The 24,155-nt window shown below is 49.7% G+C and overlaps 2 protein-coding genes across 5 annotated transcripts in view; one reads left to right on the plus strand and one right to left on the minus strand.

The window, feature by feature from the left end:
- The first annotated feature begins 305 nt into the window (after window positions 1–305).
- Window positions 306–1,891, plus strand: PIGC (phosphatidylinositol glycan anchor biosynthesis class C). Its single transcript, XM_059854654.1, has one exon. The coding sequence runs from the start codon at window positions 713–715 to the stop codon at window positions 1,790–1,792; it is 1,080 nt and encodes a 359-aa protein (XP_059710637.1). The 5' UTR covers window positions 306–712; the 3' UTR covers window positions 1,793–1,891.
- A 5,958-nt stretch (window positions 1,892–7,849) lies between these two features.
- Window positions 7,850–24,155, minus strand: part of DNM3 (dynamin 3) — a 171,593-nt gene continuing 155,287 nt past the window's right edge. For 2 of the 4 annotated variants that reach the window (XM_059854656.1, XM_059854658.1), the window contains one exon: window positions 7,850–12,099. In XM_059854656.1, the coding sequence (XP_059710639.1) occupies window positions 12,030–12,099 (70 nt within the window). In that variant the 3' untranslated portion in view covers window positions 7,850–12,029. Of the gene's footprint in view, window positions 12,100–18,785; window positions 18,971–23,746; window positions 23,850–24,155 lie in introns of all 4 variants that reach the window. The other 2 variants (XR_009487550.1, XR_009487549.1) reach the window with 2 other exon arrangements.

Raw genomic sequence — 24,155 nt, forward strand, 5'->3', positions numbered from 1 at the left:
ACCTGAGCACAAACAAACACAGACTTAGGGAAAACACCTCTGGCCTCTGTGAAACCTCCTTTAATATGCCCTTATCCCCTTGCTGCACACGCTGAGTCTCTTTGGCATGGGCAGCACAGGAGATGGATGTCCCTGCAGAGCTGCCTCTCTCCAGCGCTGCTCTCCTCCTCCTGCTCCTCTCTCGGGCAGGGCAGGACTGAGCTGTGAACAGGTAGGAGCTGCAGGGGAAGGGCGCCCTGTAGCATCACACCCACATTCCTGAGCTGCCTGCCGGAGCCTGGTTTGGCCAGAAAAGCAGGTGCCTCGCTGGACAGGGACAGGGAGTGGGGCTTGCAGCATGGGCTGGGGTCATGCTCCCAGCAGCAAGGCTGGGCACGCACCGAGATGTCCAAGCACAGAGAGGCCCTGGTTAAATCCCATCGGCCGGCTGTGCCCTTCTCGGCGGCTGCAGGAATTCAGCCCTTCGCCACGGTGTGGGACCAGAGCAGGAGCATCCCTCCTGCCCGCTGGGCCGGCTTGCGGGCCCAGGTAGAAGCGAGACAGCGCCCAGTACCCACTGGCAGCAGCTGCGAGTGGGACAAGGACTTGCGGCTCTCGGGAGGAGCAGATCCCAGCACGGAGCTGCGCTGTGCCCTGAACCCACCCCCAGAGGCTGCTGAGGCTCACACGGAACGGGGAGCGCAGCCCGGGGGGGAAGTGACCCGTCTGAGGCATGGCGGAGCCCGGCCCTGGTACCCTGCCCCCGGTCCCTGTCCCGCCCGGGGCTCTGGCCCGTGTCCCGCCCTTCCGGCTCGAGTCCCGCGGCTCCGGCCGGGAGGTGGCAGCCGTGAGCGCCCCGGCGTCCCTTGCGCCACCTCCGGCAGCGGCGGCGGCGGCGGGGCCGGGGCTGCAGAGCACCCCCCGTGCCGGGGCCATGGAGCCGGTGCCCGGGCGGCAGTGGCAGAAGGTGCTGTACGAGCGCCAGCCTTTCCCCGATAACTACGTGGACCAGCGGTTCCTGGAGGAGCTGCGGAAGAACGTGCACGCCCGGCAGTACCGGTACCAGGCCGTGGTCTTCCAGTCGGGAGTCGTGGTGCAGCAGCTGTGCAGCGTCTGCGTCTTCGTGCTCACCTGGTGGTATATGGACGCCGGGATATTGAGCCCGCAGGGCCTTTTCGGGGCGGCGCTGGTGTCCTCCCTGCTCGGCTACGTCCTGTTCGACGCCGTGGACGGCGGGGCCGGGCGCTGGGCGAGCGGGCGGACGCGCTGGGCTGACCTCAAGAGCACGCTGGTGTTCGCCGCCTTCACCTACGGCTTCTCGCCCGTGCTGAAGACGCTGACCGAGTCCATCAGCACGGACACCATCTACGCCATGTCGGCCCTCATGCTCCTGGGGCACCTCATCTTCTTCGACTACGGCGCCAACGCCGTCATTGTGTCCAGCACGCTGTCCCTCAACATGGCCATCTTCGCCTCGGTGTGCCTGGCCTCGCGCCTGCCACGCGCCCTGCACGCCTTCGTCATGGTGACCTTCGCCATGCAGATCTTCGCCCTGTGGCCCATGCTGCAGAAGAAGCTGAAGGCGCGGACGCCGCGCTGCTATGTGGGGGTCACGGTGCTCTTTGCTCTGGCAGCGCTGGCAGGGCTGGCCACGGTGTCAAGCGTGGGCGCTGTGCTCTTCGCCTCCCTGCTGCTCGCCGTCTCCTGCCTCTGCCCCTACTGCCTCATCCGCCTCCAGCTGCTCAAGGACAACATCCACGGGCCGTGGGATGAGGCTGAAATCAAGGAGGACCTCTCCAGGTTCCTCATGTAGGCCTGGGGGACCCTCTGCTGTCAGCAGTGGAAGGTCCTGGCTGGGGGACGGCCCTGTGGGGGTTTACACCTGAGCCAATAAAGTCTCTCACAAGGACCACTCTTGCGTTCCCCCCAGGATCTGCATCCAGCCCTGACTTGTGAGGTTGTGGTGAAGCAAGGAGCTGAGCCCTGCAGGGCTGTGGGCAGGCGATTTGGCTCTGGCCATGCAGCCCCAGCCGGGGGATACAGAGGATGTGTCCCACGGAGTGTCAGCCCCAGGACCCTCAGGGTGTGCAGGGGACTGGGCACTGCTCGGGGAGGGCTGGAGGGCAGGGCCTGGTGAGGTCGCTGGGGCAGTGGGGGCTGATGGAGCTGCAGGGCCGTGCATGAGGGCTCAAACGGAGGCAGAGCCGTCCTCAGCTGCACCGCCGCCCTGGTGGGTGCCAGAATAGCCTCACATCACCCCCAAACACCACATAACCCTAAATCCTGTAGGAGAGGGGGGGATGAAAGGGCATCACGCCTTCCTCTCACCTCTGACCCCTTTCCAGAGGCAGATCTGGCCTTGCTGCGAGGCACAGGGATGGAGCTCAGCACAGACCCCATGGGCGCACATCCAGCTGCTGGGGGGATGCCAGAGCCCGTGAGCTCCCACCCGCTCCCGTCTGACCAGTGTCCGTCTGTCCGGCAGCGCTCCCACCACGACAGAGGGCGCTCCCGGCAAACGAGTCCCGCTGGAGGCCGGGCGGGGACAGGGAGCCTCGGTGCCGGGACCTCCCCTGTCCCTGTCTCTGTCCCCCTCCCGCGGCCAGCCCGGCGAGCAGAGCCCTCCGGAGGGGCACCCCAGGAGCGAAGGGATGCCCACACCTGCCCCAGCCCCATATCCCAGCGCTGCATTTGGCACCGCCCCGGGGTTGATGGAATTTCTCTTCCGGAAAAGCTGCAGGAGTGCAGCGTTCTGCTCGATTTTCCCCGTCCCAGCGAGCCGGCGCTGTTCAGGCGCTCCTTTCTCGGAAATGAGCAACCCCCGGCGGAGTCCCCAACACCTCCAGCGCTTTGTTACTGCTCTTGCCAAGTGTTAAATGTTGCTGCTGTCGTCGTGGTAACGACTACATCTCATTTTGCTTTTAATTAAAACCTGTAGAGGTCTGGAGCCCGTGCTCAGGTCTCACAGGGAGCACAGCCAGCCAGATGCTCCGAATCAAGATGACATTTTTTAGCTCTGCAGAAAGGAGACTGTTTTTTCACAGGAGGCTTTCCCAGAAAGCTGCTCGGTGACCCGATGTCCCATCTGACACTGGGCTAATGCCAGTGTAACGCTGCCATCCCAAACAGATTCACAGAGCCCATTGCTATAGGGGCAAGGCTGGAATGTAAATCAAAAATCAACCAAATCTCGTCTGCTTGGCCCCTGGCTATCACAGCAGAGGCTGCAAGAAAGCAGAGTTTCTGTTGCACCCACTCCTCCAGGGGGGAATACTTCCCCACAAAGCACCTTTCCCAAATTCACACTGTCAAAAGTAGCTGTGGGTTAGGAAAGCTGCAGGCATTGACCACTCAAACATTTCAAGTGGTGGAGATGGGCACAGGCTGCCACCTTGCCCTCAGCCTGAACAGGGACCTGTGCAGGTCCAGGGACCCACAGCAGGCTCCATCCCCCAGCTCCAGGGGATGCAGACTGTGTACCACCCAGCCCTACCTGCTGCCCACAGCCCCAGACCTCTCTGCTCTGCCCCATCCTTCCCTTCATCTCTTTAGAACCAGCCATAGAATTCTAGGATTGGATTAGGACAGCCTCAGTCCTTGCCCAGAGATCCCCTGGGGAAAGGCTCAGTTCCCCTCACCTGCCCACAGAGACACCTGCTCACCCTAACCTGGGAAATGAAAACCAAATCCACAGCCTGGATGCACAAAGGGACCTTGAAGGAAGGAGGAATGGAGAGGAGAGGAGAGAGGAGAGGCACAAAGGGCAGGCAGGGTTTCCCTGGGACTTCCCTGACCTTCTCCTGAGGACACGTGCTCTGCAGTGCTGTTGCTATTTAAGCTGCTGTAGAAACGGCCATTATTGGTATGTCTGCATGCCTGAGGTCAGAATATCCTCTACAGAGCAGGATTTGGCCATACTCTACACTTACCCAGTAAAGCTGGATGCCCTTTGGGCATTTGCTCCCTGAGCAAACCCCCACTGAGACCCAAGGGGGGGGTCCTGGCTCTTGATGCCACAAACACTTCATCAACCCATCCCTAAGGGGTTAAAGGTTCTTTTGCATTGCAAGTTTCTTTCCCTTAAGGTTCAGTCCACTGAAATCAGTCCTTCCATGGGACTTTCTTTTGATTTGAAGCTGGCCAAATGTGAGTAGCTGTGAAGTGGCTGGGGATCAGCCTTGCTCCTGGGGGAGCTGCTGACATGTGCCAGCTGGAACCTCCATCTCCAGCTTTGCTGCAGGGAAAGGCCAGGGTCAGCCACCCACACCGTGCTCTCAGGGGGCCACGTCCCTCCCCACGTGGGGGCCTGGAGCTGGGAAGCCTGTGAAGAACAAAGCTTGGCCCTTTGATCAGGAAACCAAACCACGATTTTGGTCCTAACCCATCCACTGTTCTGTAATGTCACCCTTGTCCTCCTGCCCCTGGCCACACCACCAGGGCAGGCTGCAGACAGCACAGACAAGGTGAAACAGCTTCTTCAGAAAGCCACCCTGTAAGCTGATGTTGAAGAATGTGCCAGGGTTTCCCAGCACACTGTGCCTGTTTCCACTGTGCCAGGGTTTCCCAGCTCCTGTGCCTTTCTACTGAAGAGATTTTAGAAATGGCTGCCCTAAACCCATGGAACCTGGAGTCCTATTTTTGACAATATTTTTTCCTAAATATTTCATAAGATGGTAAAGATTTGTGAGGAGGATTTACCACCATAAAATGCCCCAAGAGACCAGTTTGTGCCTTCCAGCCTAATGTGTGGAGCCAACAGCAGCTGGGAGCTCAGTAGCAGCTCCTGGCAGGGTGCTGTGGCCCAGCCACTGAGCTAAAATATCATCCACCTTTTATCTGTTGTTGGTGCTGTGCTGTAGCTCAGAGGGATTGCAGGGAGAGCTTCCCCCAGTGCAGAAGAGATTTTTTAACAACCTGGAGAAAAAGCAGCTTGTAAAGTTCAGTCTATCCCCCTTCCCTTTTACCTGAGGCATGGGCAGAACCTCCTCAAGAGCTCACCAGCTACAAACGCTGTTACTTCTGCAGTAGTCCTGAAAGTGCACAATTCCTGAACTCTGCTGAGGGGTTTCTGCCTCAGCACCTGATGGGTGCCACAGGTGAAAGCTGCAGCCACCCTCAGCTACTCCATTCTTGGCACAGTTGTTTTCCTGGAGCTGTAGATCTCCATTGCTCCCTGTCTCAGGGTGCTGGGAAGCACCTGACCCAGTCCCTGCAACTCCCAGTTTAGCACATGCAGTTCAAAGGTATTGAGCAGGGTTTGGGGTTTTCCCCCACTTTTTACTACACCATTGCTGTTTCTCTCTTCTACTCTACCAAAAGACCAAGTCTAAGTGAGAAGGGAAAATGTAAGTCCATGGCTTTCTGGGCTTATATCCCCTTCTCTTTTGAGCAAACTCAGTGTCTGCTATTTACCAGCTCATGCAGGTGGTTCAGCAGCTCCCTGGACATTTTAGAGGTCAGCAGGACCTAAATCAGCTGCAGCAAGAGGAACTGCCCAAATTCAGCAAAGCTGCATCAAATCAGGCTGGAAAACAATCTCAGGCAGGCTGTGACCTGGCTCCTTCTGCACACACAAAGTGATCTCATCCCCCCCTCTGCCCCATCCCAAGCAGCAGCCCTGCAGCTCCCTCTCACCATCACCTCCCCACTGCCCAGGAACCTCTGGTTTGGGCCCCAAAACACCATGGTGGAGTCCAGTGCCCAGTGGGGCCTCCTGACTTACCTGCATGGTTTGTAAGATACACCCTTGGCTTTCCTGGGAGGAAAAACAGCCAGTTAAATCCATCAGTTTCCTCCTTTTTAGACTGACCCTTCATAGACTTCTCTGGCACCCAAAACAAGCATATCATCTAGATCCCAGATTTTCTCTTTCCCACAGGGATGGACATATTTGGAACTCCAGACGTAGCTCCTTACAGCTGCCTGAGCTCAGATGCTCCAGTAAGGTCGGCTTGCAAGGAATTCAGAGGCTTAGCTTGATGAAAATGGTCAGAACATCTGCAATTTATTTATAATTGTGCAGATTAATCAGTCTAGAGAGTGTCTAGAGACTGCTGCACTCTTCTCCTTCAAGTTTCCGCTCAGCCAGGTGCTGCTGCTGCTGCACTGGACATGTTTTGGAACTCTGCTGGCTGTTCTTCCTGCTAATGCTAAGCCATTTGCTCCATTTGTATGGAGCAATCCTGGTGCTGAATGCATTCAGAAGTGCTGGAACTCCAGCAGAATGTCCATCCCTCCCTCCACAACCTTGGAGGGTGAGAGGCTCCACAGAGCCCAGGTAATTTCTCCCACAGGGTAAGAATGTATCTGTGTGAGAAAGAGGGAGTAGAGCCTTCAATAGAAACACAGGACAGACTCCTTTTGTAGTCAGAATTTTATTTTCTTTACATCCAGGCTTATCATTGACATCTGAAAATAAAATCTTTCATTTACAAATAGGCTAGCACAAATTAAAGGTAATTTTGGATTAAAAAAAAAAAAAGACATTGCATGTAACACAAAAGAAATGTGTGTGTTAGGATGATCTTCCTGGAACAGCTGGTGGAGGTCGCCTAGGAAAAAACCAAAAAATAACCCAAAAATCACAGGGAGAGGGGGAGATTTAAAACAAAAGGCCAAGATACAATAAAATGACTCATATACAAAATTATCTTAATAAAATGGGTTAAGAGAAAAAGGCACAGAACATGCATATTAAGGAAAAGAGCAAGAGCAAGATTAGAATCAGCTGGCTTTCAGCACAGCCTGGCTTTCATCCTCACCACCTCCCTTCTGACCTGCCAGTGCCAGAGAAGCAGAACAATCCCATCCCAGGTGTGGAGGTCACTGCTCACAGGCTTTCTAATTTTCTTGCAGCAAATTATACCCTCTGCAAGAGCTTCTCCCCAGGCAGCCTTAAAATTCTCACCACTATCTGCTTCAAACACTGTTCTTGAGTAGAACTTCTGTGAGGCTCTGATGAAATGATGAATGATCAAAGAGGATGGCCCTGGGGTGACAGGAGGGGACATTTCTGGGAAAGGACAGACCAAGGCTGGAGAGCCCTGGGGCAGTGAGGGCCCAGTGCACAGAGCAGCTGCTCCCCCTGCTACCCAGCACAGAGCACTGAGCTCCCCCTGACCAACATTCCTGGCTCCAGGCTCATCCAGGGGGACCTGACAGGCTCCAGCCAGAGGGGGACAGTGGGACACTGCTGTTCCCTCAGGGGAAGGGCACAAACTGCCCCAGCCAGGGCCATTAAAGACCAATAATCTCCAAATGTTACAGGAAACAGCAGGGATATTCCTCCTGTGCTCATCCCACCTTTTGCTCCCTCTTTTGCCAAAACCTAAGGACCCCCTTAGCCATTGTGGAGTTCCCAGAGGAAGCTGTTGTGTTCTTTGTGCCCTACAGACCATCTCCAAGCACTGATTGCAGCTACTTGGCTCATCCTGATCTGCAGGAGGAACTGAGTAATCAGAACATCTGCACATTTGTACACAATCTTTAGAGGGAAATCCCTTTCAGGCATATTTTAACTCCAACTCCTGATTTGGAGGATTGAGTCTGACCTTCTGCTCAGCTCTGAAACTCCTCTGAACGTGCTTTCTTCAGCAGTGCAGTGAACCCCAGGTACTGCTTGTAAAACATTCATCCATTTCCCAGCAAAATATCTCTGCAGCACTCCAAGCCCCTTGCAGGGGAGCAGGCTGAATGCTTCCCAACAGGTTCCACCTCCCCTTTAATGACATCTCCAGTGATCTCAGCACAGCAGCACCTCCAATAAATCCTCCCTGCAGTCCCCACAGAGGCACTGTGGAATGCTGACATGATGGTGCAAGAGACAGAAGACACCACTCATACACATCCAGAAAGCAATAATAAAAGCCCATCAAGAATGACAGTTTATTTCAGGTTCAGAAATGCAGCATAACATTTTTACAGCAGGTGTATGTGATGCTCATTGATGACCATGGTTTCGGGAATCCACTCGCTGTGCTCAAAGGTCAACACCAGGAACCATTTACAGATTACGAAACCAAAGGCAGATGTTTTGGCTCACATGAAGTAGGGCATTAACATACAGAGCAAAAAAAAAAAAAAATCAGAAAGAAATTAAGCGTTTGCTTCTTAAAAAAAGAAGTCATCGTTTAGCCTGTCCTGGAAAAGTAAAGAGACAGCAGTAAAGCAAACGGCCGGCAAGGTGGGACAAATCATAGATCAAGCAAGAGTGGAGGGCTGTCGGGGCGGGAGGAGCCGTCGGCATCAGCTCGCCTGCAGACAAAGCAAGAGGAAAGACAGGCAGAGTAACAATCATTTACACAAAGGAGCTGTTCTGCACCAGCCTGGGAGCAGGGGCAGCGCCACAGCAGGAGGAGCTGTGCCAGGAGGGCACCGGGAGGCTCCCTGGTGGCACAGGGACAAAGCAGGTCTGCTCTCGATTCAGGAGGGTGGACTATTTTAAGACAGAAGGACAGAACTAGTCAGGAATTTCAATATGCTGTACACATCATGGTTAGTGGAGCTGTCTGGAACAGGGAGGATAATATTTTCTATGTTATACTTGAACATGAAATGCCATAACCTATAATGTATCTTCTTTAATATAATAAATAATCTACTTTTAGGAGGCTTACTCAGAAAGTGCAACAAGATCAGCAATAAAATAAACACACATTAACTATGTCCATAAGCCTTTTTGTTGAACATACAATCTTTTTAACCCTAGCACAAGATCCCTTGAGATCCCAGGCCCAGAGTTGTTCACAGCACACACAAGCTCTTCAGCTGCTGGTCAGCCACGGCGGGGTGAGGTGGAAATGTTCCCTGGGCAGAGATCCAGGCTCAGCCTAAATGCAGTCTTAGCTAAGCACCCTCCTGAAACTTAGCAACTACACCACCTAGATCTTTGTGCACCTCACCTAAGATGAGAAACTCTGGTGTTGCTTCATTATTGCTCCACTATGCCCTGGCAACCAGAGCAGTGCCAGAGGGAAGCAGAGAAGGGCAGAGCAACCTGTGCTACTCAAACACGGAGCTCAGACCTGGCTCATCCCACCTAAGTGGCTCTGCAGAGGTGCTCAGTCCCTCTGGCAGATCCACAGGGTGCTTGTCCTGCTTTCCTTTGGGCATGGAGGGAGCTGCTGCCAAGGCTGTTCCTCCAAGAACAAGGGACGGGATGGACGGGACTTGCCAGCATCAGGAGTTAGTGGGACAAACAAACCCATTCCAGGCACTCTAGAGCAGAAGGAAGTGGGCCAAGGCTGGAGGACAGTACTTACTCAACTGGATGTGGCAATTTCTTGGGAAGCATTCAAGTGTTTTTCCTAGAAACAAGTTTATGTGGTTTATTCTCACAAGCACATACGCAAGAAGAGGTGAAATCATCAAACCCTGGATTTGTGCTTATGGTTTTTTATTAACCTGCACACCTAAAAGTGTTGCATTTAGGGCACAGGGCCAGATTTAAATGAGATCTGAATGAGGATGCAGAGGAAGGAGGGCTGTGCAGCTGTGTCCTGCACCCTCAGCATCAAGCACAGGACCAGATGGTGCTGACGCCTCAGTGCCTCCTCCTCCTCCTCTTTCAGGTAAATCCACCCTTGAGAGCTTTATTTACAATTCAGGATTACTGCTGAGAAATAGTTTCTTGGGGGCAGAGTAAAGGACAGTGCTCAGTTGTGCCACCTACTTCCTTATGCTTGGCAGAAATAGTCAATAAAGTAAATCAAGGAGTCTCAAGTAGAGAGCATTTAAAAGACCATTTTAGGCCAGGAGCTGTGCCATGTAATTGAGGCTCCTGATTACCAGCATTGCCCTCCTGTTCCATGCAGCCACACAGGCCTGGATCACCTCCTGGGGGTCATGCTCTTCTGGACAAAGGACAACTAGTCTGAGTCCTTGCGCTGTGGTGGGATAAACCCAGACAGTGGCCTTGCAGTGTCCTAGAGTGGGCTGGGTTGGAAGAGACCTTGGAGCTCATCTTGTTCCAAGCCCCTGCCATGAGCAGGGACACCTTCCACTAGACCAGGCTGCTGAAAGACCTGTCCATCCTGGTCTTCTATCACCAAGTGAGTATCAGACTTTGATATTCTGATATCAGAAGTGATATCAGTGATCTCTGTGGCTCAGGCATTAAACCTGGCTTCCCATCAGCAGGCAGCTGCCAGTCAGTAACAGAGTTCTGTTAAACTGTTTGGATACACAGGAGTGCTGGCAAGGCAACAATACTGTGGCTGTTTACAAAATTATATCCAACAGATGCAGCACAGGTTACAGCAGAGAGCACTAAGCAGTGGAAAGCTGTGTAGAAGACAAGAAGAATCATCAAAATATGTTTTCTTTTTTGTACTAAAAATTAGTATGACTGTGGTTGTGTTTTCAACCTTTTCCTTGAAAGCTGATTCTGTGCACTTGGCAACCTCACATGTGACCTCCAGACTCCCCAGGCATGTGGCACAAGTATGGGGTGGACAGGAAATGAAAGTTAAGCTAGCACACAAATCAGGATGCTTTCCCAAGCTTGTCTCTCTTCTGCAGGCTGAAACATGATTTGCTGCACTGGTGAGCACAGCTAATCAGCAGCCTGGGAATTAACAGGCTAAATCCCCATTTGTTGTGACTCTTTGATTGGATTCTTCCTAATGATGGGGCTACAGCATACTGGAGCCCTACAAGCAGTCTCAATAAATACATTTATTAGACTGATTGTACTGGGGGCCTTTGAAATCACCAATTGCTTTGCCAAGGGATCTGTAACCATAATTTTAATAGCAGCAATTCATATTTTCTGAAGGAACAAGGCCAAATTCCTCTCTAGTTTCATTCTGTTAATAAGTTCTAAGCTTTAAGGGTGACACTGACCCTAAGTGTTTAAAGTGAAGTAATGCAGTTAAGACAAAAGGTTTTTATAATGCATTAATTTATAACGTGCAAAACAAGAGGCAGAGAGCACCTCTGCCAGTGAGCAGCTGCTAAAATAATCCAGGATGCACAGCTGAGCACTTCCCAGAACTTAGCTGTAAACCAAGGTGTGTGCAAGGACCGTGTGATGCAAAAAGAAAATCTTTACACAGGGGACACAGGAAAACTTTACTGACTGGCATGTGAAAATATCACAAATATCTCACATCCAAACCTGGCCCTTGGGAGGCTCAGCTGCCAGTCCAGGCTGGAGCTCTCACAGTGGGCACAGGAGGGGGACCCAGCCCAGCTGTGCATGTATCTGTCTCTCTGTGTCCTTCTGGGTCACAAAGGGACCAAAAGCAGTGCTCAGTTCCCTGGATCCTGCACACAGCCCATTTCCATGCACTCACTCCCCTCCCACGCTTCCCAGGAGCGCAGTGGGAGCAGGAGTGTGAGCAGGGACAGAGGGAGCTGGCACACGCTGCTGTGTCACACCCCAGCCCTCCAAACCACCCTGTCCCCAGCCTGCTCCTCACCAACCCAACCAACCTGGCATGGCAGCTGCCAGGATGGGAATACAGCAAAACATGCCTTGTCCCACACACACCCTGCTCGTTAAACAACATTTCTTAGAACTAAATTTTGGATAAGGACAATTTATAGGAGAAGCAAGCCTCTTGCAAGAGAGATCTGGAAGTGTGGGGCCTTCAGAAGAGCTTGGTAAGAAACCACATGGCTTTTCTTTGCCCAGTTTAGCCATTACAAGAGAAAATAGAAAACCTAGAAGGTACAAATAAAAGCAAGATTCCTTTCAGGTAAGAGGGGGAAAAAAAGCAGCAGATCAAATCAACACATGCACAAAGACACACAGAGTCAAGCCCTCCATTTGCTATAGAGGACTGTGAGCACAGTTGTCTGGGTGGAGATATGTGTCAGTAAGTTAGCTAACATCAGTTATTGCAGAAGGAAAAGTCAAGGCAGCACAGACCTTCCCCAAACATTGAAGACCTCATAAACAATGCGGAATGGACAGAGAATATCAGTAAAATTGGTTACTTGCCTAGAGATGTCCATACATGCGACTATACACTGGTTATTGTGACAGTTACCAAGCAATTTGTTTCCACAGATTTGGTTAACAACGAGTGACATGCCAGAAACTCCTTTTAGTCTAACAGGGAGGAGTCTAACGGACGGATTACAGTGGGCCGAGTAGGTGAAGGGGGCGGTCTTCGACTGGAGAGAGAGAGAGAAGAAACAATGAGCACAAACACTGAGCACAAACCCTCAGCACAGACCCTGAGCACAGACCCACACCTCTGGCTGTTGTGACATGGACATGCACGTGCTCGTACACACAACAATCCTACTGCCACGCATGCTAGACACCCCTGAGCATCCACAGGAAGGAAGGAAGGAGGAAATGGGTTTGCCATTTCTGCCATGCTTTACCCTCTCACCCATCACTGTGCACAGCCTGGGGGTTCTGCACACACCACTGCCTTCTGGAGCCACGCAAACCAGCAGGGCAGGGTTGTTATTCCCTGGTTTCAGGGGTCAGTCCCAGCCTGGACACTCACAGAGCAGACTTACAGGCACATTTCAGAGCAGGCTCAGGACTGGGAAAAGCAGCCTGAAGCAACTTCAGGTCTGCTTTGCAGGAGCAGGAAAATCTGCAGCTTCTTGCATACCTGGGCCAACTGTAGGCCTATCGATGTGCCTGAATCTGAGGCACATTTTGAGGCTTTAAATCAATGGCCAGTCTTGAAAATGCCAGTCATGGCCAGGGCTGCTGGATTCATTAATTCACCACGAATGCATTTTTCTATCAACTTCAGGAAGTGCTAAAGAGTCACAGATTTTTTGGGAAGACTTAGGTGCCTTCATTCAATCTTCCTGTGTAATTAAAACCCCTACATTTTAATTTGAACTCTGTCATCCTCTGATAAGAGACCCCAGAGCAAGAGTTAGCAGCAGTGGGATCTCCAAGCACATCCTACCTGCAGTCCAGGCTGGCACTTATCCCTCCCTCCCTTCACCAAGGATAATACCCAGCTCTGCTGAAGCTGTAGACAGAGCCTCTCTGGTAGGTGTGTAACACTTTACCTTTTTGAGTGCAGGAAGGTCCACCTCAGAGCTGTGTGGAGGTAATTCCCTCAGCTTAGTTACAAAGAGTATTTTGTTGCTGCTCCATTCCACCTCTGCCCATGCAGAGCCTGAGCTGACACTTGCCTGCACCAGCTTGCAGTCCTGCCTGGCATTGCTGTGTGCTGGACAAACAGCCTGAGACTGTTCCAGCCTGCTCCCTCACCCAGCTGTCCAGCACCCTCCAGCAGTGCTCTGGTGCTGCATTTATCCCAATCCATGCCTTACAGAGTGTTTTTGCTCCCTTTCTTTAGCAGGAAGTACAGGTACTCTATTCCTTAACCCAGCCCAGATCACCAGGAGAGCCCATGCCTGCACCCAGGCTCTAAGCAAGGTGGGAGCTGAGGCTGGTTCCCATCAGCTCCAGCAGAGCTCTTTAAAAATTTTCTAATAATAATAAATTCATAATTTGCCCTAACAAATGTGCAGCCCTTCCTAACCCATCCTCCACCTGTACAAGTAGGGACAGTTGTGGCTCTGAAGAAGATTAGGAAGGAAATGTGTCTCATTCTGCTAAAGCTAAACTGAAGATGAAATGAATGTAACAATGTGTTAATTTTCTTTGAACTGGAAACAAAATATGTGAGACAAATTTACACTTGACAAAAAAAAAATCTCGTTTGGCTCAAAGTGCATCTTGTGCGACAATATTCTCTTTTGGTGAAGAAATGAGAATTTTAATCCCTACCATGCAACAAATACAAAATATGCCAACTAAAGCATTCAAGTAAATCAACAAACTAAAAAAAAAAAAAAGGCAAAATATAATTTCTTCATGGTGTATTTTTCTTACAGGAAAAATGTGACTGTGTTAACTATTGTTTCTTGTGTTGCTCCAGTGTAGGTCTTCTGGACCCATTTCCAAAATTTGTAGTTTCATAAAGAACCACTTCTAAGGCTCTGCATTTCTGCTGGGTTGCATTAAATTATTCCTTTGTTGAAATGCCTCACATTGCATTGTTTAGCGCTTACTGAAAACATCGTATCATATGTATGCAATTGACAAACAAGGGAAAATGCATACAGCTGTCTTCATATCAAATTTAAAAGCCCAAACATGCATTTTAATACCAGGTTAAATGCAGCCCACTGGATTCAAATAATGCAATTTAGCCAAATTGCATTTAACACAGCAGGATCAGAAACTGGAGAGCACAGTGGGAGGATTTCCTGGATATAATCAGTCAAACCAAACCTGAACCACCATCAGGCCCAAGCCCTGTTTCCCCTTTGAACCAGCACTGTTACTGAACCCTGGGCGCTACTTTGAATTTCCACTCAAGCCCAGTGCAGACCTGAAGGGAAGATCTCCCCATTAGCTCTTCCCCACTGCAGAGTGCCAAGTGCTTCAGGAGAAGCTGATTCCCCAAGGGGATGCTCTGATGAGGAGCTGCTGCCGAGCCACCCATCCTTGTCCCTGTGTCACTGCCCAACAGACAGGAGTGCTCAGAGCAGGGAATTCTGACCCGTCTGTGGGTGCTCTGACCCATCTGTGAATGCTCTGACCCATCTGTGGGTGCTCTGACCCATCTGTGGGTGCTCTGACACATCTGTGAATGCTCTGACCCGTCTGTGAATGCTCTGACCCGTCTGTGAATGCTCTGACCCGTCTGTGGGTGCTCTGACCCATCTGTGAATGCTCTGACCCGTCTGTGAATGCTCTGACCCATCTGTGGGTGCTCTGACCTGTCTGTGGGTGCTCTGACCCATCTGTGGGTGCTCTGACCTGTCTGTGGGTGCTCTGACCCATCTGTGGGTGCTCTGACCCATCTGTGAATGCTCTGACCCGTCTGTGGATGCTCTGACCCGTCTGTGGGTGCTCCCACGTGTGTCTGGGATGCGGTGACACAAACACCCGTGTGTCCTCCCGGTGGGCATGGGCAGCACATCCGTGAGGAGCGGGCAGAGCCTTCCTCAGCTCCAGCCCCTCAAGGGTGCTGCCTGCCTCCCGTGCACCTCCAGCTCCTTAACCCTCCGCACAAACTGGGGCAGCAGGACCTCCGCCCGCAGAGCCTCCTAGAGGAGGGGCAATGTTTGGGAAAGGCAGCGCTGGGGAAAGGAGCTGCAGCAGCAGCATGTCCCTGCAGCCCTGCCGCGGACAGTCTCCTGGGATATCTGCAGCAGTGCAGGAAGGGGCACCGCGCTCCCGAGCCCTGGGCAGAGCACAGGGGCTCAGCTTAGGGAACAGCCCCTCCCTTCCTTTGCCACGGGCACACGGGATCGATCGGCACCAGCTGGAGCTCGAGTGCGAGTGAAAGAACGAACAAGCCCTGAAGTTGCCTACCCTAGACTTCCCTGTGAAGGGAAGGTCACAAATCATTCTGTGACCATTTCTACACTGGGAGTAGCATTCAGACCTTTTTTCACCCCCTAACAGGAATCTCAACCCCAAAAACAAGAGGCGAGGCCCTGTCCCTTGTCTCTCCCTGGCTCCTTCACTGCCGGAGCAGTGGCTGGGAGTCCCGGGAGCGCTGCAGGAGCCTGGGCCACCTACAGACAACAGAGCCAGCAACCAACTCCGGGGCAGCCGCCCCGAGCACAGCCCTGAGGAGGCCGAGCGTGGGCTCGGCACCATCGCCCCCGAGCCAAGGCCCCGCACGGGAGCCGCGGCCCGCGGGCAGGCCGGGGAGCGGGGCCTGCGGAGCGGCAGGGGGAGCTGCAGCCTGCCCGCGGCCCGGCCGGGGGAAAGCGGGCAAGAGCAGCCTCCCCCGCAGCCCTGCTCCCGCGAGCTGCCATCCCAGTGAGCAAATATGTGACTAAGCCCAGGTCAGTGTTTAGTCTGAGGCGAGCGGATGGTAGCGGCGCAGACGGGTCTCTCCCTGTTATCGCGGCCGGGCAGCGCCCGCTGAGCGGAGCCCGCGGGGCGGCCCCGGCCCCGGAGAAAGCTCCGAGGGAAGCGGCGCTGCTGCGGGAAAGCCTTTCGGCTGTTGTCGCCAACATTTCAGCTGCCTTTTCGGGCCGTATCCCGCTGCCTGGCCCGTTTAACTCACTCTCTTGTCCTTGGGGTTGTTTTTATTTTTTTTATTTGTTTTGCTGCCTTTTTTTTTTTTTTAAACTGTTTGTAAAAGTTAGTGCTAAAGGGGCACGAGATCATAGGTCCCCCCGGGGTTGAATAAACGAGTCTGCAAAAAGAATCAGTTCTTCTAACTAGCACACATTAGGCAGACATAAAGAATTTACCAATGAAAATTGTGGACTAAGTATGTATTTAATAACTCCCTGATGTTGCTGCAGAGACTTCTCCTTTGAAGAGCTCAGTGGGGTTTTGAACCGGAGGGGAGCTCTTACCCCCGTGCAAAAACTTTTTAAAAAAGGAAAAGTTTTTACATTTATTTTTAACCTTAGCAGCAACCCCCCCCCCCACCCTGTTCCCAGTTTTAAAAGAACTCCTAAAAGCTTTAGCTAGGCAAATGCCGAGCAAAAGAAACTAAATAAAGCAAGTCTAGACTTAAAATTAGATCAGAAACACATGGGAGTTCTTCGAGCCTTTGACTTTTGAGAAGTCCTATCGCTCCCCACATGGAGTGCACAAAATGTGCTTTCAGTAAAGCATGGCTGTAATTACCATGGGAGGCCCCGCTCGAAGATGGCTTCTCACAGCACAGCCAGAGGACTTCGAAATAAAAGGCTTTCATTTCCACTTATAGTTGACGTTCTTGCATGCTTGTGACCACCAGAGAACACTTGTGGAAGGCATGCACAGGACTCTATTTTACAATACATCCTATAGATCTGAAGCTGTGAACAGAAGCCCATTATTCTCTCCCTTTTCCATCATCTTGGTTTCCCTATAACGCAGCCCTCTCGGAGTACCCCGATACGTGACATCGTCTTTGTAGAATTTAACAAGAAAATACTTCAAATCTCTAGGCAGCTTTAAGACTGACTGCAGGCAAATTTGTTTTAGGTGACAGAACAAACCTGGAATGTTAGGCATATGGGAAGAGTGCAGTGACTTACTGCAGGTGAGGAATAAATCTGGTTTCCTGTTTGGATGATTATTTAGAGACCTAAGTAGTTTGGTCCTGAGAAAGTTATAATGCTTTGACTGATTTTATTTTTGTACTGTTTCTCTGGTTTTCTCTGTTTCAGTAAGATCCTGAGAGACCTACACCCTCTATTCTTACTGGTTCTTGTATCAACCTAACTTTTATATGGCATCTCTCGACCTCCATCAGCATCAAGATCTGGAGGACAGTCCAAACCAGAAGTGGAAGTACTGTACCCATTATGCTTGAAAAACAGAGGCAAGACATGGTTTGTAGACCTAATTAGTCTTCAGTCTGTACAGGCCTAAACTCTGTCCTAGAGCAGATGCAGCATGGCTACTGCAGTTTCCCAAACATGAGCTCAGGAGTGGAAGTGGGAAAGCCAGGGGGAGGAAAGGCACTTGGTCCTGGTGACACAGGTCACACCAAAGCAGGAAAAGCAGAAAAATTATGGCATTAGGAGGAGTGAAACAGGAATCACAGACAGGGATCAGGAGGAGATGGTGATTGCAGGGGAAATGAGAAACTGCACGGAGTGGTGATGAAAAGTGAAAGGAGCTGGAGGATGTCTGCCTGAGATGGTCCCTTAGCCCAGTGGAATGGTCCAAGAGAGTGAAAATTGCTCAGATTTGTTTCTGTACTGGAAAATGTCATTTTGTTAAACACAAAATGTCTGTAATTAAGCATTGCTCACTGTATCACTATGGTCAGGCAGGTCAGGAAGGGAAGCCCTCAGACACAGAGCACAGCTTTTGAGGGTGGCTGCTAGTTGTTAAGCAATTCTCCAGATGAACTCAGGCTCTACAAAGCACAGAGGGTGTGCTCAGACTGTACTGCCAGGGACTGTCCCTACAGCTGAACCCCAAAACTGCAAATGACCCCGCTGCACAGTGCTCTCTCAGTGGAAGAATTTTTTTGTTCAGTATAAGCAAGCTAAGGTTATTAGATTATGCTGTTTTATAAGATAGCTATTTCTTTTAATTGAAAGAAAAAAAAAAAAAAAAGAGCAAAAGGGAAGAATGTGTCCTTCCACTGGCCACCACTACACTGCAGCAGTATAAATCTCCATGAATTCAAAAGCTTACACTGTTTGAAAGCACTAGGGTTAGTGAGGTTCCACTGTGTGTGATTTAACTTAATACAGATACTCCTTTCAGAGGCAATGTGGCAAAATACGATGTTCCAGCAGAATAATTTATTATCTACAACTCAAGCTATGTTTTCTATATGACCATAATAAATCAACGTCCATCACACACACATACAAATATATTGTATGTTTATGTGAACACTGCATTTTCAAATTAGTCATTTTAGGGAATTAATGTGTCATATGAAAAGCTCAGCTTGAATAAACACAAAATTAATTCAACGGAGCAACCGAGCCAGAGTATTATTCTTAAGAAACTGTGTTCTTGTTTGCCCTTCAGCAGAGAACATCTTAAGTAAGCAAGTGTGCAGTGCATCTGTGGAATTCTGTCCCAGCCTTTCAGAAACCTTAGGTTGGGATGGTCCAGAGGGTCACAACTGGCCATGAAGAAGAGAAAGTTAGGAGTGCTGAGTGGGAATGTTCAGAATGGTGTTCTGTGCATGGAAGATGACAACAGAAGGGCCACAAAATCAGCAGGAAGAACATCTGATCTTTTCAGGACCTGTGCACTGCTCTGTGTGAGCTGCACTGTTTGCCATCAGTGTGAACTGTGTACCCCTTTTGAACACATTTCTGTTCTTCCTTCCTACTCAGCTCTGACCTTCCTCTGCCTTGTGTCCTCTCTCCTCTTTACTTACCTTGGTGCAAGAAGGGGAGCAAATGTCCTGGCTGTCACCTCCAGCTGGAGTTGCACCTCTTCTTGTCCATGATGCCAACTAATGGGATTACCACTGTTGTTAGGGGAGCCACGGAGTGCCCTCATCTACTGATCCAACACAGCTCGCGGGGGACAGGAGAGTTTCAAGACAGCCTTTCAAGATGCCTGCAGGTGCAGGAAGTTCAAATCATCCCTATTTCTCTCTGTTTACTCTCAGATGTTTTCTCTTCTAGCATAAGGCAGCCTAGAAAGGCACTGCTATTTGCCCACTCTCTCAGACAAGGCAGGAATTCCCTGCTCAACACCATCACTCTAATCCTGCAATGTCTTCATGGCAACTGTTATTAAACCACTTCATTATGAAACTAAATCAGTTCTTGGCACAAAACACATCTTCAGGTTCCTGTATTTCTGTGAAACAACTGCTGTTGCTTGACTCTACTTTCTTCAAGTAGAGAGATGTTAAAAATAAAACCACTTCCTTCTACTAATAGTCTCTTGAGAGAGAAGATGGTAAGGAAGGAAAAAAATAACCAAAACCAAACCAAACTCAAATTTTTGCTGAAATTCATTTAGTGCATCAGCTGACACTCCTACTATGTTTGAGGACTGCACTTGCAACATCATCTTTATTCCAGAACCACCTTCTCTTTTACTTACCCTTTCCTATCACATAGCTCTGGTCTACTCTAAGAGTAATGAAAAGCCATTTCACTGCTAGATCCTCTTTGCTGAACTTTTAAAGTGACTTGCAACAGTCCTAGTTGAATGTCACTTTGTTTTAAAACAATTTTTTGTTGAATAAGGCAGGAGCAAGTAGCTCAGGAACAATACTCAAGATGATTACAGCTACCTGAGGTCCAGTAGATAGATCAAACCTCAACCCTATGCAGAACAAGTGATTCTTCAGATACTTTTGTTAATTGCCACAGTGAACTGCCCATCAGAAAATTCATGGGCCACTGAAGATATGGATAGCCTGTCTCTGGCTGATGGAGGGAGATGCTGAGAGAGGTTAAGAGTGGCAGCAAATCTGGTACCCAGGCTGTAATGTCTGGCATCCCATGGACTTTGTTTTCCTCAATCTTCAGGACAGTCATCTGGGGGTGAGGAATTTAAAAGAAGGCAGTAACAAAATCCTACTGCCAGTCTAAAACAGAGCCATCCTTTTAGGGGCAGCAATCACTGAAGATCCTGGAGCAGAAGTGAAGACTCTCCTGTATCACTCATGACATTACAGCTCAGGCAGCTGAAGAATCAGTTCTGTGCAAATGCCATTCCAAATCTCTCATAAGATCAGTACTGCAGAATTACAATGGAACTGCCAGACTTGCTGGATTGTGACATTTTACATGTTTTTACAACCTGCTGGGACCTGCTTTCTGTCCAAGCCCTCCAATACTTATCCTCATGCAGAATGCTCCTTCTTTCAGTGCTTCTGCTGTCCCTGTTCATTGCAGAGGGGTTGGACTAGATGACCTTTAAAGGTCCCTTTCAAACCAAAGGACTCTGTGATTCTATTGTTTGATTCTATCCCATGACCAGAGTTGCAAGATGAGCCCAGGTTTGCACCTGGCAGTGTGACTGCCCCAAGCAGAGGAGCTCATGTTTCTCATGGGTCACAGCCACTGCCACCAAGCTGCTGTTAAGAAAGACTGCCAAATATTGCATTCTACAGCTTGAACACTGTCTGAAGAACTCTAAAAGACAGAAATTCAAGGTGACAGCTTTACAAAGGTGTCAGGGAAGGGATAATTTGGAAGGAAACCAAGACAAGATGGTGAGAAGGAAAGGAAGGAATACATAGGGAAAGAAGTCAAATGTACCAGGCAGGAAACCAAGTGAAAGGAGGAGGTGAAAGAGGAAGCAAACAGGATGGTCAAGAAAGGGACAGAGAGGGAAAGGCTGAGAAAAAAAGGGAAAATAGTGAAAAAGGACCCAGTGGAGGAAGGGAAAATGCAGAGCTTCTTTCTGAGAGATAAGAGAAAATAAATGGAGTCTGCTGCTGCTCAAAGCAGCCAGCAGCAGAAGTAACATATTACTGGGTGTGCATTTCAACAAGAAATGTACATTAGACTGGTAACAAATTACACAGGGCTGTCTTCCCTCTGGGCAGAAATCACAGAAATAATAACTGATATTCTCCTAAGTCTTGTGATTTTGGGGTCTTCAGACAGGCAGAGTTGGAAACATACTGACTACAGAAGGGCAGTGTCCCCCCTGGGAGGGGCTCTGGCTTTGCCCATGTAGCTGTATATTCTTTTGATCACAGACATGAGATGCAGAATTAAATTAAATTATTCTTTGGCTTTCTTTTCTCCTGAGGTTCAGCAGGAATTTGAATTCTGTCCATGTAACACTTTTGTCTCTTTGCTTGCATGAAACAATCCTAATTGCAGATTATACTTTTTGAATATAACTTCTGCCAAAGATCCATTCAAAGAGGACAGAGAGCTGTGCTCTCCTACTTGGATGTTCAGTTTAAGATCATCCAAGTCAGCATGCAAACACTCTAAGGTGGGCTCTCACTCATCCTGCCAGAAGACTTTGGTGCAACAACTATTTGATTACAATTTATATTCCATTAAAAATACAGTAGTAAGCTTGTAAAGCTGCAAGGTCAAACTTTCAGGAGAAAGAAGATTCCCAGGCTCAGGCAGAATAACCCTTCTGGCCTTATATGCCTATGCACTATGAAAGATTTTATTCAGAGGATCATGTGCAATTTTTGCACAAAATCTCCTTATCATTCAATGCACAGGGTTAGACGTTTCATTAATCTTTTCAAAGAACTCTAATCCATAAAAATCCATCACAGAGAAAAATTTGTGAATGGTTGATATTTGGCAACCAAAGAGTTGAGTGGGAGCCTGTGGGCTGGGAGACGTCAGACAGTAATGCTTTCTGCACTGCTCCTGACTTTGTCTGAAAATTTCTAACTGCAGTTACTGTCAGGTAAAAGTACCTTTTCCTGCCAGTTTGGCAGAAATATGTAGTGGTGGCTTACAAGGCAGATTAGCTACCAACACAGCAGGTGATGGAATTAGCCTTGGTGGCATAACAAAGGGGAGCTGCAGAGCTGCCACCAGCGCTTCCCTGCTGGCTGGCTGTGGGTGGAAGTAAATTGCAGGGATAGTGTGTGAGCAGCACAATGTCAATTTTCTCCCCACCACTTGCCTCCTGTGTAAAGACCAGCCCCGGCCCCTGGGGAGCAGCCCCAGCCTGCCTGAGGGTGACACACATGCTCCAGGGTTTCACCTCCTGTGGGGTCACCTTTGCCTCAGTGACAAATTTAGGAACCATCTGCTGGTTCCAAACCAGGGCTTTGTTGGGAAAGCCCTGGTGAATCCACAGTAGTAGGACACAGGCAGAAAAGGGCAGCACCCTTCCACCCCCACAAACGCCACAAGCTCTGCTGCCAAGACAAAAAACATTTCCAATTCAATTGTTTTCCTTGTGGCAAAGCTGAGATTCCCATTCAGGACGTTTAAAAGCTAAAAATCAGGCATCCACAGTAGAACTTAAATTGGTCAAGATCAGGCTTTCCACTCAGGCAGGCAAACACACATCAGGGTGAGCTGAAGTGCTTCTAGGGCCTGCCTAAGCAAGCAGACAGCTGCATTTTCTTTCAAAGTACTACTGAAGCCTTTTAAGAGAGAAGGGGAATAATCCAGATTCTGGCAGTGGGGAATATTTCACAAATCATATATGCTTTGGCATCAAGCCCTTAAAGCCAGGGGCCTTTACTCCCAGGCTTTGCTGGGAGAGATCCACCCACCTCAAGTGGGATTAATTAAAAGAGGCATGTATCATGCAAATAGTTTCTGTTTCCTTACAGAAATATTCAGAGCACATAACCCAAACCAGCTTTAGAATCAGAGCGAAGCAGGGAAGAAAATTATTTCCTGCTCTCCTAACTCTTTTCCTTTCCCTGTACATTAAGGGAGGAACAGTGAGAGAATGCTGAGAGCTCACCATTTCTGTACAATTCCTTTGATAAATCCTAATAAAGTAGAAGAAACTAAAATTGTGTTTTTAAAGATGGGCTGTATCTCACGGTAAGGTGCCAAATTTTCCATGTCAACGTGTGCTAATCTGCTCATTGGACAAGGACAGTCCAAGTCCTACCCCTGAAAATGATCTTTTTAGCTTAAGGCAGAACAGGAGAAAATGGAAACTTTGTGTTTCTTCAGCCTGTCAGGATTTTCAGCGCCATGTGACAAGGACAGGGGCTGCAACAAAAAGCTCCTTTGGAAAGTGAGATAAACTTTAAAAATATGACTTTCTTCTCAGGAAGCTAAACTATTTCTCTAGATAAGAGAGATCCCAACACTTCAAGGAATCACTGCAGAAAATGGTGGTGGAACAGTCGGAGCACAGCGCCCCAGTTCAAAAATAAGTCACAGAAAAAGCTCAAGTTTCCACAAGAACTCTTCCTCAAAATTCTTTTTCCCCCCCTTTTAATATCTCAGACCCATTTTCTGAGTCAATTTCATATGATCCTGCAAAGGCTGTTATTAAAACCAGACCAAGCGTAGCTGAAATTCCAGGGCTCAAAGGAAACATTGAATAGGCACAGGAGCTGGCCACACTGTCCCCCTCAGGTGATTTCCCCTGCAGCCCCTTCCCTGGGATTTCCTCCCTCGCACTTTAGTCAGCAGAAGAAACCTGAAGTTTCAGCAGAATGGCAAACCCTTCCTTCATTCTTTAGCAGTTGAGATCTTTTCTGTCTGAGGCTTTCATAGCTCTAAAAGAGAGAACTAGGATCTAGTCCAGAAGATGTGTATTGCAGATTCTTTTTTTCCACAAAAATGTCAGGCAGTCTCACATTCAATTCTGTATCCAGCTACAGTATTTGAAAATCACTGACCTCCTTTATCCGCCACTGCTTTTCATGCCACCAGTGGCGGTCCCGAACGGAGGCGTTCCCAGGCTGCTTACCCATGTGTCTTTTGCGTGCTAGAAAATTCCTTCCTGGTCTCCATCCCACCTAGCCCTCTGGCATGAAGAAGATCATCAGCAGACATGCTCTTGGCAGGCCACCCTGGGAAAGCAGCGTCCATGCACAACCAGGGTGGGCAGGGGAAGGAGACGGGCTGCTTGGCAGGGCAGGGGACGGGAGCCATGGTTCTCTCGGGTGGCACAGCTGGCACAACTGCACCTCAGCCCTGCAGCCCACTGAGGTGGCCTCTGATGGCACTGAGGTGGCCTCTGATGGCACAGAGATGGCACCCTTTGGCTCAGCCCCAGGCTCTCCCATGGTCCTTGGGTTCCTCCCTTCCAGCACAAAGTTTGGAAAGGCAATTCCAGGTTTCTCCCCAGTGGTCCCTGCTGCAAGCTACAGGATATC

The sequence above is a fragment of the Haemorhous mexicanus genome, chromosome 9 (genome assembly GCF_027477595.1).
Source record: "Haemorhous mexicanus isolate bHaeMex1 chromosome 9, bHaeMex1.pri, whole genome shotgun sequence".
NCBI lineage: Eukaryota > Metazoa > Chordata > Aves > Passeriformes > Fringillidae > Haemorhous > Haemorhous mexicanus.